Source organism: Mobula hypostoma, chromosome 2 (genome assembly GCF_963921235.1).
Source record: "Mobula hypostoma chromosome 2, sMobHyp1.1, whole genome shotgun sequence".
NCBI lineage: Eukaryota > Metazoa > Chordata > Chondrichthyes > Myliobatiformes > Myliobatidae > Mobula > Mobula hypostoma.
Window position 1 is genome coordinate 26,965,597 of NC_086098.1, and position 20,286 is coordinate 26,985,882.

General features: G+C 40.9%; 1 protein-coding gene across 3 annotated transcripts in view; it reads left to right on the forward strand.

The window, feature by feature from the left end:
• Positions 1-20,286, forward strand: part of lama2 (laminin, alpha 2) — a 398,231-nt gene that overhangs the window by 234,267 nt on the left and 143,678 nt on the right. For all 3 annotated transcript variants that reach the window (XM_063034544.1, XM_063034525.1, XM_063034534.1), the window contains exon 21: positions 19,095-19,275. In XM_063034544.1, coding sequence (XP_062890614.1) covers positions 19,095-19,275 — 181 coding nt within the window. The remainder of the gene's footprint in view (positions 1-19,094; positions 19,276-20,286) is intronic.

The window sequence follows — 20,286 nt, forward strand, 5'->3', positions numbered from 1 at the left end:
GGTCGGCACTAGATGGCGCAATCCCAGTTCAAGATTATACTGAATAGTTCGGACGTTACACTGTGTGTTTTGGGTTCATTTTGTCTGATATTTTAATTAACTAGATGAATGATTGAATGTTACTAAATAGCACAGAGACACTTTGATATGAGTGGTTATTCATCTGTATGAAATTGCTCACAGTAATCTTTAGGCCTTTTTAACTGCATCAATAGTTACTGACTATTTAGTGTACATTTGTACTTGCACTGTAACACTTAAATTGACTGGTGCGGAACCCCTCTGATTGCATTATATAATTTGTGTTTAAATCAAATTAAGGGCCAAGGCCAAAGATAATGATATAATAGTTACAACTTCATTCTTTTCCTAACTCTCTTTTACTTCTTTCCTATTGGTGGTATCGAGCGGAAAGCCAGGCCTGTTTTGCTGGCTCTGCTGAATGTGAAAATAGTGCTGGATTTCATTGATGAAGTGCATCTGAAATTAAAGTTTCTTATCTTGGAAGGTAGTGAATCTCTAGGATTCTCTCCCTATGAAGGAGACGGAGGTTGAATCATAGTATATATTTTAAGGTGGAGATATATAAATATTTGAGCAATGAAGGAACTAAAGGATGTGGGGAACTGGCACAGAAAAGGAGTTGAGACAAGCACAGATCAACCAGGATTATACTGAATGGCAGAATTATTGTGCGGAGCTAGGTGGGCATACTTTTAATTTTATGTGTTCTTCATCAGTACTTAGCCTTACATTAACCACTTGCCGTTTTATTTTCAACAACTTCATACATTCAAAAGGTATTTATTTTATCTTATTTAGAAGTACAGTGTGGAACAGGCTCTTCCTGCTCTCTAAGCCATGCTGCCCAGCAACTCTGATTTGATCCAAACCTAATTACGGGATAATTTACAATGATTAATTAACCTACCTGCTGGGTCTTTATACTGTGGGAGGCAGCCCAAAGATAACCAATGCTTACCATGCAGTGGGGGGGGGGGGGGTGCGTACAAAGACTCCTTACATAGGGTGCTGGGATTGAAATCCAAACTGCAACGCCCTGGGCTGTAATAGCGTTGCACTAACTGCTATGCTGCCATGCACAAGATGCAGGAGGAACTCAGCAGGCCAGGAACCATCAATGGAAAAGAGTAAACAATCGACATTTCAGGCCAAGACCCTTCACCGGGACCGAAATGTCAATTGTTTACTCTTTTCCATGGATGCTGTCTGGCCTGCTTAGTTCCTCCAGCATTTTGTGTCTGTTGCTTGGATTTCCAGCATCTGCTATGCTGCCACGCCAGATATCTCTGTTAATACATTTAAAAGTTGCAGTATGAGGAATCAGTTCCTTAATTATTATCTTGCTTTAGAACCTTATTTCTTTGCTTGGATAAAACAAATCAATCTTTTCAATTATGTCTTATGTTTCTTCAGTTTCACAAATTGTAAATCAATATTGTGTCTGTAATTGCCTTAAATTAGCAACTATAGATCTGGGCAAAGTGCTTTGAATTAAAAATAGAAGGAAGCCATTTCTCAAAGATTTTATATTATACATAGCTGGTAGAGCAAAGAAAACTTAATGAACTGAGATGAAATGCAAAGTCCATGAATACCATTTGACCTTATTTGAATTAGCAGTTTTGACTTCCGAGTGAAAAATAACATGAATTCATCAATCTCACATTTCCAGAAGTCTTTTGAAAGCAGACAGTATAATTTCAGGCCAATGACACTGTAACCAGACTATTCTTTGGTTTGTTTCATTGCCCCTCCTCGTCAGAAGCATGAATCCACCAAATTTAATCTTGATGTATCTGTTAAATTGCTTTTAGTTTCAGAGGGAGAATTGTCTTCAGGATTAAGAAAACAGATTGTTTTCGATGGAACAGGTTTTTTTCCTCTCGTATTTCCTGATGTGTGTTTGCCAAACTAAGTAATTACTTTAGCCAAGATTCATATGGGCAACTGGTCCCAGAATTCTGCTAAAGTTTCAGAATGCCCTTGGGGTGCATGATGCAGCTTCATAATGACTATTTCTCTTGAATTATTCTATATCCTTGTGGAAAGTGGCAGATTTCAAATTTTCATTCGTGTAGCCAATTGTGGATTTTATCAGAGAAGCAGATTGAATCCGTTGTTTTGTGCTGGTATGCACATATAACATCATCAAGGGCCCCCGCCACCCAGGCCATGCTCTCTTCTTGCTGCTGTCATCAGAAAGAAGGTACAGGAGCCTTAGGATTCAAACCACCAGGTTCAGGAACAGTTACTACCCCTCAACCATTAGGTCCTTGAATCAAAGGGAACAACTCCACTTACCCATCACTGAAATGTTCCCACAACCAAGAGACTCACTTCCAAGGACTCTTCATCTTATGTTCCAGATACTTATTGCTTATTTATTATTATTACTTCTTGCTTTTTGTATTTGCACAAGTTGTTGTCTTTTGCACACTAGCTGGACACCCAAATTTGTGTAGTCTTTCACTGATTCTTTTATCGTTACTATTCTATGGATTTTACCTGCAAGAAAATGAATCACACGGTTGTCTATGGCAACATATATGTACTTTGATAATAAATTTACTTTGTACTTTGAACTTTATCAAGTAATGACTTGAAGTTTCTCAGCTCATATATTCAAGAAAGGTAAATTCATTTCCTGTTGATTATTCTGTCTTTTTAGCTGTGAGATGAAAAGATCCTAATAGTAAACACATTCCTGTAAATTTAGCTATAATGTTCAATTTCCTCTTATTCTACTCAGAAATACACCAAATTAATACCACTAATGGCAAAACCATTTTTTAATTTATCAAATCAGTTTAGAAAATAGGAAATGTGTAAAAACAAAATTCAAATAGGTGTTAGAAAATAATGAGATACTCAATAATGGTGTAAATTGAATATGAACAATGGAAAAGGATGCAGAAGTATTCCTTTACCAAAGGAAATGGCAGAATAGATCACCCAAGGTGGTATTGCTTAGATGGAAAAGTAACATTGAACCTAACTGTTTTTCTATTTGATTATAAACCGTTGGTGTTTTATATTATAAGAAGGTTTAGGAAGATCCGTAATGGTAGTGTAGTGGTTAGCAGAACGCTTTGCGGTACCAGCGAACTGGGTTCGATTCCCACCGCTGCCCGTAAGGAGTTTGTACGTTCTCCCCATAACTGTGTGGCTTTCCCATGGATGGTCTGGTTTCCTCCCACAAAGATGTACCTGTTAGTAGGTTCATTGGTCATTGTAAGTTGATCCATGATTGGGCTAGGGTTGAATGGGAGGTTACTGGATGACGTGGAAGGGCCTACTCCGTGCTATATCTCAGTCCAATCCAATCCATAAATTTAGCTAATATACGTTATAATATTGAATGTATTTCCTGGTGGTTCCATTTTTATTTTCTTTTAACACTGATCATTTTAAATAGCGTACTGAACAGCACACTGATTGTGTTCACAGTACGCTGCAACATACTTAAAAGTGTTCACTCTGCAATTTATTTTAAGTGGTTTACTGAGGTCAGTGTCCCTTCTATGCTTCTCTCCATGTCTTAACATGTTAACAGTGTACATTACCTTTGGATGATATTGCAAATTTATTTAAAACTGAAGTTACTAAATTGCATAGCTTCATGTTGGCACATGCTCTAAATATAAATGCAGGAAAATGTAATTAATCTATTGATTTTAAGTAAAGAGTGTAAGGAGTTAATTATCTTGCAGTGTGGTTTCACAGCTAGGATTAAGTGATTAGGTCATGAAGATGCATTTGACTGTAGTCATGAGCCCTGTACTTGATCAGTTAGATTTGAGATGCACTAAGTTTTCTTTCAATTTCTCAGACTACATAGAGGGAGTCCGCCACTAATAATGCATAAAGGCTACTGCATTGTGAGAGGAAGGGGAAGATGAATGTCCAAGGAGAGGGGGCAAAATGATCCGGAGCATGCATGCTTCCCATCTCAGTTGATTGATCAACTACTGTCACAAACATTCTTACTCACTTGAGTATGATTCTGGCTCACAGACAGGGATATCAGATAATCTCCCCTCTTTTACTCCTATGTTCCCCTTGCAGTTTATATACGGGGGGACAGCGGGGTGGGGGTGGTGTTGGTCAGGGTAGTGGAGAGAGAAAATGAGTGGAGTAGAGAGGGATCCAGCTGCATTACTTCAGGAACTCAAAAGTTATCGTGTATCTGCAGAAAGTAGTTAGAAAGGTAAATAGTGTATTAGACTTTAATGGGGGTTGGAATTTTGAAGCGGGACGTTTTGTTGTAATTATACAGAATGTGGGTGGGGCACCTGATGTTCAAGTTTGGTCCCCTTTTCTAAGGATTGCAAGCAGTCTAGAAATCTGTTTGGCTGTTTACAGATGAGAAGATTGTTCCAACAAAAGCGGGTGAGAACATGTTAGTTACGTATATTTTTTTGGGGGGGAGGTTATAAAAATAAAGGATGATTTTGTTGATCTTGGGGGGAATGACAGATGTTTACACTACAGTGAAAGTACTGAGGGGAGTATGAGGGGGCATAATTTAAAACTCAGAAGTGTAAAAAAATTTTATCTCACACAGAGTAGTGTATTTCTGGAATTCTGCATACTGGAGGTTGTGAAGAGCAGATCACTGGGGTTATTTAAAGGCGAGATAGATAACATTTTGAAAGATTGTGCCATGGTCTTGGCACAGAAGAGCATTTGAGGCCTGGAGCAGATCAATGATTCCATTTATGGCAGGTCAGGCTCGAATGGCCTAATGCTGTTGTGATGTGTATTTGAGATCTCTGCTAGGATGAGAAATGCAGTTGTATAATATGCTGGTCATCAGTCACACCACATTATACTCTCTTTCTCGCCTAGCTGCATTTACACAATAACACTTACTATATATGTTCATTAAGCAATTTCAGTGTGAAATAGATGATGACTTGAGTTCATAACACAAAAAGTTAGTATGCAGCTGCAGCAAGTAGTTTGAAAAATAGAAACATAGAAAACCTACAGCGCAATATGGACCCTTCGGCCCACAAAGCTGTGCCGAACATGTCCTTAACTTAGAACTACCTAGGCTTTACCCAAAGCCCTCTATTCTTCTAAGCTCCATGTAGCCATCCAGGAGTCTCTTAAAAGACCCTATCGTATCCGCCTCCACCACCGCTGCCAGCAGCCCATTCCACAAACTCACCACTCTCTGCATAAAAAACTTAACCGCTAACATCTCCTGTGTACCTACTTCCAAGCACCTTAAAACTATGCCGTCCTATGCTAACTCTTTCAGCCCTGGGGAAAAGCCTCTGACTATTCACACAATCAATGCTTCTCATTACCTTGTATACCTCTATTAACTCACCTCTCATCCTCCTTTTCTCCAAGGAGAAAAGGCCAAGTTCACTCAACCTATTCTCATAATGCATGCTCCTCAATCCAGGCAACATCCTTGTAAATCTCCTCTGCATCCTTTCTATGGTTTCCACGTCCTTCCTATAGTGAGGCGGCCAGAATTGAGCACATTACTCCAAGTGGGGTCTGACCAGGGTCCTATGTAGCTGCAACATTACCTCTCGGCTCTTAAACTCAATCCCACGATTGATGAAGGCCAAGACACCGTATGCCTTCTTAACCACAGAGTCAACCTGCATAGCAGCTTTGAGTGTCCTATGGACTCGGACCCCAAGATCCCTCTGATCCTCCACACTGCCAAGAGTCTTTCCATTATTACTATGTTCTGCCATCATATTTCACCTACCAAAATGAACCATCTCACACTTATCTGGGTTGAGCTCCATCTGCCACTTCTCATTCCAGTTTTGCATCCTATCAATGTCCTGTTGTAACCTCTGACAGCCCTCCACACTATCCACAACATCCCCAACCTTTGTGTCATCAGCAAATTTACTAACCCATCCCTCCACTTCCTCATCCAGGTCATTTATAAAAATCACAAAAAGTAAGGGTCCCAGAACAGATCCCTGAGGCATACCACTGGTCACCGGCCTCCATGCAGAATATGACCCATCTACAACCACTCTTTGCCTTCTGTGGGCAAGCTAGTTCTGGATCCACAAAGCAATGCCCCCTTGGATCCCATGCCTCCTTACTTTCTTAATAAGCCTTGCTTTGGGTACTTTATCAAATACCTTGCTAAAATCTGTATACACTACATCTATGGTTCTACCTTCATCAATGTGTTTAGTCACATCCTCAAAAAATTTGATCAGGCTCATAATGCGCGACCTGCCTTTGACAAAGGCATGTTGACTATTCCTAATCATATTATGCCTCTCCAAATGTTCATAAATCCTGCCTCTCAGGATCTTCTCCATCAACTTACCAACCACTGAAGTAAGACTCACTGGTCTATAATTTCCTGTGCTATCTCTACTTCCTTTTTTGAATGATGGAACAACATCCGCAACCCTTCAGTGATCTGGAATCTCTCCCGTCCCCATTGATGATGCAAAGATCATTGCCAGAGGCTCAGCAATCTCCTCCCTCGCTTCCCACAGTAGCCTGGGGTACATCCCGTACGGACCCGGTGTTTTATCCAACTTGATGCTTTCCAAAAGCTCCAGCACATCCTCTTCCTTAATGTCAACATGCTCAAGCTTTTCAGTCCACTGCAAGTAATCCCTACAATCGCCAAGATCCTCTTCCGTAGTGAATACTGAAGCAATGTATTCATTAAGTACCTCCGCTATTTCCTCCCGTTCCATACACACTTTTCCATTGTCACACTTGATTGATCCTATTCTCTCATGTCTTATCCTCTTGCTGTTCACATACTTGTAGAATGTCTTGGGGTTTTCCTTAATCCTGTCCACCAAGGCCTTCTCATGGCCCCTTCTGGCTCTCCTAATTTTATTCTTAAGCTCCTTCCTACTGGCCTTATAATCTTCTAGATTCAATTATTACATAATTTTTTGAACTTTTCGTAAGCTCTTCTTGACTAGACTTACAACAGCCTTTGTACACCACGGATCTTGTACCCTACCATCCTTTCCATGTCTCATTGGAATGTACCTACTCAGAACCCCACGCAAATATCCCCTGAACATTTGCCACATTTCTTCGGTACGTTTTCCTGAGAACATCTGTTTCCAATTTATGCTTCCAAGTTCCTGCCTGATAGCCTCATAGTTCCCCTTACTCCATTTAAACATTTCCCTAACTTGTTTGTTCCTGTCCCTCTCCAATGCTATGGTAAAGGAGATGTGCTGTCCTTCTGAGGGACCTGACACCTGACCAGGTTCATTTCCTGATACAGTACCAGATCAAATACAGCCTCTCCTCTTGTAGGCCTATCTACATATTGTGTCAAGAAACCTTCCTGAACACACCTTACAAACTCCACCCCATCTAAACCCCTCACTCTAGGGAGATGCCAACCAATATTTGTGAAATTGAAATCTCCGACCACAACAACCCTGTTATTATTGCTCCTTTCCAGAATCTGTCTCCTTATCTGCTCCTCAATGTCCCTGTTACTATTGAGTGGTCTATAAAAAACACCCAGTAGAATTATTGACCCCTTCCTTTTCCTAACTTCCACCCACAGAGACTCCGTAGACCACCCCTCCATGACTTCCTCCTTTTCTGCAGCCGTGACACTATCTCTGATCAACAGTGCCATGCCCCCACCTCTTTTGCCTCCCTCCCTGTCCTTTCTGAAACATCTAAAGCCTGGCACTTGAAGTAGCCATTCCTGCCCCTGCCAAGTCTCTGTAATGGCCACAATATCATAGCTCCAAGTGCTGATCCATGCTGTAAGCTCATCTGCTTTGTTCATGATACTCCTTGCATTAAAATAGTCACATCTCAAACCATCGGACTGAGCGCGTCCCTTCTCTATTACCTGCCTATACTTCCTTTCGTACTGTCTCCAAACTTTCTCTGTTTGTGAGCCAACCTCCCTTTCCTCTGTCACTTCAGTTCAGTACCACGACCTCTGGCTGTTCTCCTTCCCACTTCAAGATATCGTGGACGCAATTAGAAACATCCCGGACCCTGGCACCTGGGAGGCATACTACCATCCGCGTTTCTTTCCTGCGTCCACAGAATCACCTATCTGACCCCCTAACTATAGAGTACCCTATCACTACTGCCTTCCTCTTCCTGTCCCTACCCATCTGAGCCACAGGGCCAGTCTCTGTGCCAGAGGCACGGCCACTGTTGCTTTCCCCAGGTAGGTCGTCCCCCCCCCCGCCCCAACAGTACTCATACTCAAGTAGGAATACTTATTGTTAAGGGGGACAGCCACTGGGGTACTCTCTAGTACCTGCTTCTTGCCCTTCCGTCTCCTGACTGTTACCCACTTCTCTGTCTCCTATGGTCCCGGGGTGACTACCTGCCTATATCTCCTCTCTACCACCTCCTCACTTTCCCTGACCAGATGAAGGTCATTGAGTTGCATCTCCAGTTCCCTAACACAGTGTCTAAGGAGTTGCAGCTCGACACACCAGGTGCAGATGTGGTCGTCCGGGAGGCCGGGAGTCTCTAGGACTTCCCACATCTGACACTAAGCACAGAAAATCGGCCTCACACACATACTCTCTGTCTTCATTTTAAACAGGTAACCTACCTGGCCGTGACCCTTTATCACTGAAGCCCTGTTGAGCCAAAGCCTTCCTACTCTGTCGCCCACTCTGTAAATCTGTCTTCCTTTTAAACTCTCCCCACTGTTCTCACTGGCCGACCTCCACGCGCTTGCGCAGTCGTGCCCCATTCAAACTGCCGAAGAAATAAGGAAGGTGAATAGTATATTAGAATTCAATGGGAGTTGGAGTTTAGAAGTTTGGGAGTGTGTTATCATGCTTCAGCAACTGTAATGTCTTATGGTCTTATAGTTACCATGAGTATTGGTTAACTTGTGTCATTTCGTATCTCCAGAACAAAAATCCAAAACAATGGTTGAGTTTTGGAGGCCATGAAGAAAGTGGTAAAGGAAAGGGCATCTAGCAGGTTACTCGTAAATCTCACTGCAGGTTCCCTCTGATTTCCACATTCCAAACTGTAAATGGAGCAGAGTGACAGAGCCGCACACCGCAAAACTCAAAAGACCAGCCAGTAATTACATCGCAGCTCTGCATTGTACTGACGGTGCACAAGTTGCAATAAGCAAAGTTAAATTTGTATTGATATGTTCGGTGCTTTTTGAAGTGACTCTTAGCACCACTCCAAAATTTGCACGTGTATTTCTCATCAAGACCCCAAATTAAACGTTAGGTCTTTCTGCCTTTATATCAGAGAAATAAGGAAATTATAATCAAGAAAATTAAAGCTGAGATTATGCTTCAATTCTGCAGTTGTTAAATTTTGATTGAATTCAGAATTAGGAGTCTAAAGTTCTTTTGAAATCTTTCATTACTGTTGTAACTTTTCACTTTTCTTATCTCTCAGAAGCATAGCTCTGGTTTGGAAATTATTCTTATCTGCCTGAACTTAGATTCTTGCTTTGATATTTGTGTTTTTTTTCTGATATTTTATTCTGTGGCCTGTAAAGCCTAACTGTTGGTGGGATCACAAAGAGAAGGTCTGCATGTCATGTCAGTGCAGTCCCGTTGGTTCCATGTCACCTCGGTGTGACAAAGAAGGACACTGCATCTGCAAGCCTGGCTTCATGGGGAAGCAGTGCAATCTCCGCATGCAGCTCCACGAACAGAAGTACCAGAAGGATGTCCAACTAGCACAACCTGCTGAGAGCCCTCGGCGACGGTGGTGGACGACTCGCATTAGTGGATGTCCGCGTGGTGCATACAAACCTGCCACACCTTCTGCCAGTGGGGTAAAAGTGCATCATGCCTCTGTGTGCTGTGGTCTTCATCATTATTGTGTGGATTGAAAAATTCTCACCACAGTTTTAAAATATCATTGCACATTTTTCATAGAGTTACTGTCTAGCTTGTTAAGGTTTTACCTTTGGTTTTGAACCCAATGCAAACTGATATGGTGAGACAGCAATGTCCTTGTGTGCTCATTATGCATGTGGTTTATAATCTGCTTTGAGATCAGTTGCATTTATTTCAATTGTAGTATCGTGCCTTCCTTCATCTCTCCTCCTCCAACCACTCCCTGTTTTCACCTATCACCCACCATTTTATACTCCTCCTCCTCCCCCCAGCTTCTTAATCTGGATTCCACCCCTTCCTTCCCAGTCCTGGTGAAGGGTTTCAGCCCAAAACATGGTTTGTTTATTCCTCTCCATAGATGCTGTCTGACCTGCTGAGTTCTTCCAGCATTTTGTGTGCATTACCTCAAAAAATGTTTCATTTGCTGGGAGCACGGTGCTACGTTAAGTGAACTTGGACAAGCTTAGTACAATTCCTATAGAGTAAGAAGCTGCAAAATTGTTCTGCTCGTGCAGGGTGTGACAAGGCAAGGGCCATAGGTGTTGGAACTTTGTAGCTGTTCGATCAACAGACCAGCAGATGAACAGGTGAATAGAATAGATATTAAAGTTCATTATATGCAATGTCATTTATGACCATTCTAAGGTTAGTTTGAAATACTAGCTATAGAGCAATGCAAAGGCCTAAATTCTACTCCTTCCCATTTACCCTCTTCTGGCCTGTGCTGCCATCCATTCTGATCATGGCTGACCTGTCCGAGGCCTGAACTTCTCGCTGTGTCAGTTCTACATAGCTTTTGGTTCTCCTTTGATTTCTAAACATTTACCTAGCTTCCCCTCAAGTACCTCTGGAGTTCCTGCCTCTGCAACCCTTTGGGGAAGAGCATCCAAAGAACTGTCACTTGCTGGAGAAGGAGTTCCTACATACCTGTGTTAAATGGCTGCTCTCCTCCCTTCCCCCATTTTATACATTTTTCCCCTTCTTTGAGACTCAATTTAGTGGAAGTTTTTCAACATCCACATCATCATGCACCCTTTGGATCTTGTATATTTCAATAAGATGACTCCTTGTTCTTTTAAATTCCAGAAGTATTGGTCAAATTATTTCAGCTGTTCGTGATCATACAACCCTCTTATTCCAACCCTCTCTTTTTGTGATACAGTATGGTAACAGGCCCTTCACCCAATACACCCATGACCCCAATTACTGTACAAACCTGTACTTCTTTGGCAGGTCGGAGGAAACCCGCACAGTCACAGGGAGGACGTACAAACTCCTTATAGACAGCAGCAGTGATATTGAATGAAGGGGTGAGCTTGGATTAGGGTGACAATTGGCCCAGTCCTGCCCTTATTTTCTTTTGTCATTATGACTGATTTTACAGTCCTTGTCATGGAGTAATAAAGTGCTGAAAAAGGGTGCTTGACACTTGATCTTTGTGTTTATAATTGTGGTTCAAAGGTCACTATGTTAAAGGTAGTGCTAAGGAATCCTCAGCAAATGGATCAGGAATTTTTAAAAAATATATACCTTGATGAGTCTGCCCGGAACACCCAGGCCCTGAGTGCCAATCTGTTTAGTGACGGAGCTGGCAAGTTTTACCCTCCCATAACTAGCTGACAGCAATGGGATGTTCTCTTTCAAAGGCAGCAAATAAATGAAGTTTGAATCTCTGCAACAACAAAACGCTAGTGGTGTTTCTTTACAGTTTCTCTGTTGTGTGGTTTGAAGTAATATCACCCTTAGGAAATAACATACTGTTTAAGGTTTGAGTAATGCATTTTTCATTCATAAAGATTCTGGGAAAGTACCTGCATTTATAAATGTATCACCTGCACTAACTACTTTTATAGGGCATTTTATTCAGTCTCACTGGAGTGAATAACTTAACAAAGCAAGTGATTATAGGCACCCTATACAATCTAAACTTCTAACATTAGTCAGAGAAATATCTGGTGATAATGCAAAATTAACAATTATATATGAACTGGTCAGATCTCACCCTTTTATTCACAATGCACAACATCTGGATTGGCATGCTTATGTCTCAAGTCAAATTTACTGCTTTTAATTAAACCAGCCATTCAAGGTATTACATCCTCAGTAAAAGTGATTTTTATTTGTATTTGTGTTACTCTATAAAAAAGTGCAAAATTCTTGAAGTGCTGTACTTTAAGGTCATTGGGATGTTTAGCTTTTGCCTGGAGAAACTAATTGAAATATTTGGAAGTTTTTGTTGCTTGCAAGTTTGAAAACTTATGCTTTTGCATGGTGTGAAATGAATTGGCATGTCGAAATCGTAAAGGAAGTAGGGTACACAATTGAAAGCAAATATCAATGAAATGCCAATGTAATGTCTGTTTAATGATTGATTCTGTTATCTAAAATGTTGTGCAGTTAATAATGAACATATTTTACAAGTGAAGATACAAGGAATATATTTGACAGGTATATTCTGCACACTTTGACAAACGTATTCCCCACTAAAGAGTACAATTGCAATGGCTAAATTCATTGATGTGCCGCATTCATTTCTGGAGTTACAATGATACCAATAACATTGGGTGGGATTATGGATGGCGATTCACAACGAAATCCCTGCTGATTATCCTCTGATCTTCAGCATCTCTTCAACTTCCATATCTGTGAACTGCAGTCATTTTAAAACCAGTGGGTTAAGCTGTTAGTATTTTGTATCTCTGAAGTGACTGCCTGTGTCAAGGGACGTAAAATATGATGACCCTAAAGTGCACACTAGCCACTGATGTGCACGTACGTTCCCGCAAGTATGATGTATGCCTCAATTGCACACCTCTCCTCAATCTCCCACATAGGCAAGCAAGTGTTCTTCCAGTGAACCAACGGTAAAGGCAATATATAAATATTCAAATAAAAGATATACAAATTAGGAGCAGAAGATTGCACGGCCTCTTGAACTTGCTCCTCCGTTCAACAAAATTATGGCTGATCAGATTGTGATCTCGTTTCAACATACCTGCCAGCCTCTAAGTTATCAAAAAGTCGTAGAAACACAGAAACCCTACAGCACAATACAGGTCTTTTGGCCCACAAAGCTGTGCCGAACATGTCCCTACCTTAGAACTACCTGGGCTTTACCCATAACCCTCTATTTTTCTAAGCTCCATGTAGCCATCCAGGAGTCTCTTAAAAGACCCTATCGTTTCTGCCTCTACCACCGCCACCAGCAGCCCATTCCACACACTCACCATTCTCTGCATAAAAAACTTACCCCTGACATCTCCTTTGAACCTTCTTTCAAGCACCTTAAAACTATGCCCTCTCGTGCTAGCCATTTCAGCACTGGGGAAAAGCCTCTGACTATCCACATGATCAATGCCTCTCATCGTCTTGCACACCTCTATCAAGACACCTCTCATCCTCCGTTGCTCCAAGGAGAAAAGGCCGAGTTCACTCAACTTATTCTCATAAGGCATGCTCCCCAATCCCTATAAATCTCCTCTGCACATTTTCTATGATTTCCACGTCCTTCCCATAGTGAGGCGATCAGAATTGAGCACAGTACTCCAAGTGGGGTTTGACCAGGGTCCTATATACCTGCAACATTACTTCTCGGCTCTTAAACTCAATCCCACGATTGATGAAGGCCAATACACCGTACGCCTTCTTAACCACAGAGTCAACCTGCATAGCAGCTTTGAGTGTCTGATAGACTCGGACCCCAAGATCCCTCTGATCCTCCACACTGCTAAGAGTCTTTCCATTAATACTATATTCTGCCATCAAACTTGGCCTACCAAAATGAACCACCTCACACTTATCTGGGTTGAACTCCATCTGCCACTTCTCAGCCCAGTTTTGCATCCTATAAATGTCCTGTTGTAACCTCTGACAGCCCTCCAATCTATGCACAACACACCTAACCTTTGTGTCATCAGCAAATTTACTAACCCATCCCTCTACTTCCTCATCCAGGTCATTTATAAAAATCACAAAGAGTAGGGATCCCAGAACAGATCCCTGAGGCACACCACTGGTCACCGGCCTCCATGCAGAATATGACCCGTCTACAATCACTCTTTGCCTTCTGTGGGCAAGCCAGTTCTGGATCCATAAAGCAATGTCCCCTTGGATCCCATGTCACCTTACTTTCTCAATAAGCCTTGCATGGGGTACCTTGTCAAATACCTTGCTAAAATCTGTATACACTACATCTATGGTTCTACCTTCATCAATGTGCTTAGTCGCATCCTCAAAAAAATTCAATCATGCTCTTAAGGCACGACCTGCCTTTGACAAAGCCATGCTGACTATTCCTAATCATATTATGCCTCTCCAAATGTTCATAAATCCTGCCTCTCAGGATCTTCTCCATCAACTTACCAACCACTGAAGTAAGACTCACTGGCCTATAATTTCCTGGGCTATCCCTACTCCCTTTCTTGAATAAGGGAACAGCATCCGCAACCCTCCAATCCTCCGGAACCTCTTCCATCCTCATTGATGATGCAAAGATGATTGCCAGAGGCTCAGCAATCTCCTCCCTTGCTTTCCACGGTAGCCTGGGGTACATCCCATCTGGTCCCAGTGACTTATCCAACTTGATGCTTTCCAAAAGCTCCAGCACATCCTCTTTCTTAATATCTATATTCTCAAGCTTTTCAGTCCACTGTAAGTTATCCCTACAATCACCAAGCTCCTTTTCTGTTGTGAATACTGAAGCAAAGTATTCATTAAGTACCTCCACTATTTCCTTTGGTTCCAAACACACTTTTCCATTGCTCTTCACATACTTGTAGAATGCCTTGGGGTTTTCCTTAATTCTGCCCGCCAAGGCCTTCTCACAGCCCCTTCTGGCTCTCCTAATTTTATTCTTAAGCTCCTTCTTGCTAGCCTTATAATCTTCTAGAGTCATATCATTACCTAGTTTTTTGAACCTTTCGTAAGCTCTTCTTTTCTTCTTGACTAGATTTACAACAGCCTTTGTGCACCACGGATCTTGTACCCTACCATCCTTTCCATGTCTCATTGGAATGTACCTACTCAGAACCCCATGCAAATATCCCCTGAACACTTCCACATTTCTTCAGTACGTTTCCCTGAGAACATCTGTTCCAATTTATGCTTCCAAAGTTCCTGCCTGATAGCCTCATAGTTCCCCCTTACTCCAATTAAACATTTCCCTAACTTGTCTGTTCCGGTCCCTCTCCAATGCTATGGTAAAGGAGATAGAATTGTGATCACTACCTTCAAAATGCTCTCCCACTGAGAGACCTGACACCTGACCAGGTTCATTTCCCAATACGGTACCAGATCAAGTACCAGATCTTGTAGGCTTATATACATATTGTGTCAAAAAACCTTCCTGAACACACCTAACAAACTCCACCCCATTTAAACCCCTCACTGTAGGGAGATGCCAATCAATATTTAGGAAATTGAAATCTCCCACCACAACAACCCTGTTATTATTAGTCCTTTCCAGAATCAGTTGGGTTTTCTTTGAAAATTTTCAGTTGATCAGCTTCCAGTACACTTTGAGTTTCAAAAGAGTTCCGGGAGTTACATAAAAGAAAGAAAATATTCACATCATCTCTGTCTTAACTGGGCACCTCCTTATTTTTTCATGTCCTAGTTCTTAGATTCTCCAACCAGAGGACACATTTGCAAAGATATGTCAAGCAGTTACAGAGGATGTTTCAAATAGTGGGAGAGTCTAGGACCAGAGAGTACAGCCTCAGAATAGAAAGACATCTCTTTAGAACAGAGATGAGGAGGAAGTTCTTTTGCCAGAGGGTGGTGAATCTGTGGAATTCATTGTCACAGCCAGCCAAGTCATTTGGTAATTTAAAGCAGAGGTTGATAGGTTACAGGTAGAAGACAGGAGTATGGGGTTGAGAGGGAAAATAGATCAGCTATCATCGAATGGAAGAAAAGACTTGATGAACAGATTGGTCTCATTCTTCTCTGATATCTTATTGTCTTACAGGACAAAACAATTGGGTAATAGCAAGTTATTTTAAGCACTTACTTTATAAAGCTGGGTAGAGGCAATCAAAATGTGTGATAACTGCAGGAAAAAAGGGGGATGCAGTTAGCTTCCTGTTATACAGTGGTATGCAAAAGTTTGGGCAGCCCGGTCAAAATTTCTGTTATTGTGAATAGCTAAGCAAGTAAAAGATAACCTGATTTCCAAAAGGCATAAAGTTAAAGATGACGCATTTATTTAATATTTTAAGCAAGATTACTTTTTTTATTTCCATCTTTTACAGTTTCAAAATAACAAAAAAAGGAAAAAGGCCCTAAACAAAAGTTTGGGCACCCTGCATGGTCAGTACTTAGTAAAGCCCCCTTTGGCAAGTATCACAGCTTGTAAACGCTTTCTGTAGCCAGCTAAGAGTCTTTCAAGCAACACACATCAAAGTTACTGGTGAATGCAGCAGGCCAGGGGGCATCTCTAGGAAGAGGTACAGTCGACGTTTCGGGCTGAGGCCCTTCGTCAGGAGTCCTGACAAAGGGTCTCAGCCCGAAACGTCAACTGTACCTCTAACTAGAGATGCCGCCTGGCCTGCTGCGTTCACCAGCAACTTTGATGTGTGTTCCTTGAATTTCCAGCATCTGCAGAATTCCTCGTGTTTGCATAAGAGTCTTTCAATTCTTGTTTGGGGGATTTCTGCCCATTCTTCCTTGCAAAAGGCTTCTACTCCTGTGAGATTCTTGGGTCGTCTTGCATGCACTACTCTTTTCAAGATTCAAAATTCAAGATTCAAAAAACTTTATTGTCATTCTAACCGTACATCAGCTCTGCATGGCAGAATGAGACAGTGTTTCCCAGGAGCAGTGCAATCATAACATAACAAAGCCAACATTAAATAATTAACATAACAATAAATAGTAAAACACAACAGCCACATGTCAGTTAAAATCAAGTTATAAGTGTCCAGTGCAAGTTAAAAGTGTCCAAAGCATAGTCAGGTAGAGCAGCTATTTAGCAGTCTGACTGCCTGTGGGAGGAAGCTGTTTAGTAGCCTTGTGGTTTTAGTTTTGATGCTCCTGTAACGTCTGCCTGATGGCAGAAGAACAAACAGTTCATGGAGAGGGTGTGAGGGGTCTTTAATGATGTACCGTATCTTCTGGAGGCATTGACTCTGAAAGAGGTCTTGGACAGAAGGTAGGGAGACCCCAATAACCTCTCTGCTCCCCTAACCACCCTCTGCAAGGCTTTTTTGTCGACAGCACTGCAGCAAAAGGTCAGCACCTTTATAGATTTTGAGATCTATCCACAGATTTTCGATGATGTTTAGGTCAGGCGACTGTGAGGGCCATGGCAAAACCTTCAGCTTGCGCCTCTTGAGGTAGTCCATTGTGAATTTTGAGGTATGTTTAGGATTATTATCCTGTTGTAGAAGCCATCCTCTTTTCATCGTCAGCTTTTTTACAGACAGCCCAAGAATCTCACAGAACTAGAAGCCTTTTGCAAGGAAGAATGGGCGAAAATCCCCCAAACAAGAATTGAAAGACTCTTAGCTGGCTACAAAAAGCATTTACAAGCTGTGATACTTGCCAAAGGGGGTGTAACTAAATACTGACCATGCAGGGTGCCCAAACTTTTGCTTCGGGCCCTTTTCCTTTTTTGTTATTTTGAAACTGTAAAAGATGGAAATAAAAAAGTAATCTTGCTCCAAATATTAAAGAAATGTGTCATCTTTAACTTTATTACTTTTGGAAATCAGGTCATCTTTTCCTCACTTAGCTATTCACAGTAACAGAAATTTTGACCGGGGTGCCCAAACTTTTGCATTCCACTGTACATGCAATTATTCTTATTTGCTTTTCTATATCTGTGTGTGTGTGTGTGTGTGTTAAAAGCTTGGGGTGAATATTTGTCCCTGGTCACTTGGCATAAAAGCCAGAACAATTGAGTATTGTACTGCATTCCAAACTTCCGGAAATTCAGAAGCTGAAGGTTGTAATACACATTGAGCACAAGCGGCAATGGATAAATTCCTATCCTCTTATTTATACCTGCTTAATTATCACACATTTTGCTTATTTTTCCCTTTTAAAATTCCTGAATCTTCCTTAATAATGAAACTGCCTACATCATTTGTCATTTCCTACTTCTCCCTATAGTTTTGCAGTAGGCAACTCATCACCTGTATTACTGGCTCAGTTGTCTTGTGTATCTATATGGGAGATTGAGAAAATACGTGCATATCTTCGTGTTAACAATGTGTTTCATCCTAACTGAAGGTCCAGGCCATTGAGGCACTCATTTAGTGGTACAGAAAATCTATCTATAAACAAAATTACTTGGGCTAATTTGACTGCAAATTCATAATTCATCTTATCCATCAGCCTCAAAAACATAACTAAAGCCTAATTGTGATAGGCTGAGTGGATAACAATTTAAATATTGAAATTTCACTCTGATTATTTAACATTATTATAGTCTGTTTCCAAAATGTGCAATGATTCACAATATAAATGGAATATTACAACCGTTTATCAATAATATTTTCCTTAGAGAAAAGCATTATCATCTAACTTCATGGAATAGCATCGTAGATCCATTAGTACTGCGATAGAAGTCGTACATTGTTCAACACGTGACACGTTCTTTGGTAAGAGGAAAGAAAGCACCCAAGCAATTGGGAAAAGCTTAAAGGGCAGGCCTCGAGCCTTATCAACCAAAGTACTGTAACAAAAAGAAATTAAAAATGTAACTCAAGCCATGAAACTTTGACCTCACTTTATGTTTGAACTTCGTTGTGTTATGGTGTAGAATTGCCACCCTAGCGACAGAAAATAATAACGCTTTGCACATAATATTAAGCTATGATGCTTTAAAAAGTAATTTATTTCTCATACATGGGAGATTGACTTACATTTATATAAACTTTTTTATCAATCAGACTTGTCAAGTTGGCCCAAAAACAGGAATAATTTGAACACATTATTATGATATTAACAAATTGATTAACACATTGGTTATAGTAGTGGGCAGATAATTATCAAGAGCATGAATCTCCAATCTAAATCAGCAGCAGTAAAGCATGGTTTAAGCAAATGCATGCTTCTTAAACAAAATGTGTAGTACTGGTTCTTTGCAGTTTTATTTCATTTCCTAGCTATTTAAAAGTGATTTATTCTGCTGACTAATTTTACAAATCCTTATGGAGAGCTGCAGAATCCATCATTGAAAATTAAGGTTTTGGTTTTGTTAATCTTTGATGCATTTTTACTTGTATCTTACAGAGTTCAACTTATTATCTCCATTCTTCAAGGGGCTGTGTACCTTGTAATTGCAATTCTTTTGGATCCAAATCTTTTGACTGTAATGATAAAGGGCAATGCAAATGTCAGCCTGGAGTGACAGGTCTGAAATGTGACAGATGTGCTGGTGGCTTCTACAGCTTTCAGGAAGGAGGATGTATCCGTATGTAACTTCATTTTGTTACTTTTTCCAGAGAAGCATATGTATAATTAGCAGTATAACACTTTTGGAGACTAATAAGTTAATGCTTTGATCATTGTTAAAAATATATGCCATAATATACCAGAATACTTCATAATGTGTTTGATAAGATCTAGTAATTGAAGCTCTGCACCCCCTTAATGTAGGCTGGTTAAGTTTCAAAAGGTATTGGAATCTGAGAATAGGAATGTACTGTATATTGGATGAAGACCAGTGTTCATACAGTGGATAAACACCAGTGTTCATACAGTGGATAAACACAAACACTGAAAGTTTGAACCAAATAATCTATTTTTCTAAGTAAGTCTGTGGCACTGTTCCTGTAATTAATAGGATTTTTATAGTCTCAGCTTTTGAACTGGGATTGTTGCCCTGGGAGTGATGACAAAAGGTTATGAAAATGTGGCCAGTGTTAAGTGTTATCATGACAGCTAAGGATCAGATTGCATATCTGTCCTTTTGTTGAGGGAATATTGATGGAGTTTGGATCCCAATAAAGGAAGAGGGCTACGTTATTTTAAGAAAGTGACTCATTTCAATAAATACACTACTGCTTAATCTCTAAAACTTCCATGGCATCAGTCATTGGCAAATTCAGCACGATGGCCGAATGAGTTTATGCCAACCACAATGCCCACCCAGCTCGTCCCAGTATCTTGTGATTGATCCATATCCTGTTCCTCCATGTACCTATCCAAGTGTTTATTAAATGATGCAATTGTATCTGCCTCAGCCACTTCCTCTGTTAACTCATTCCCTATCCTCACTAGCTTCCATGTGGAAAAGTTGCCTTTTAAATCTTTCCCCTCTCATGGTAAATCTGTGCCCCCCTGTCCTGCGGAAAACACTGTTAACATCCATCTTATCAATTGCTCTTATAATCTCTAGAAATTCACCTCGCATTCTCTTATGCTCCAAGGAATGAGGACCTAGTCTTGTTTGTAAGTTAAGCGCTCATGTCCTTTCACCATC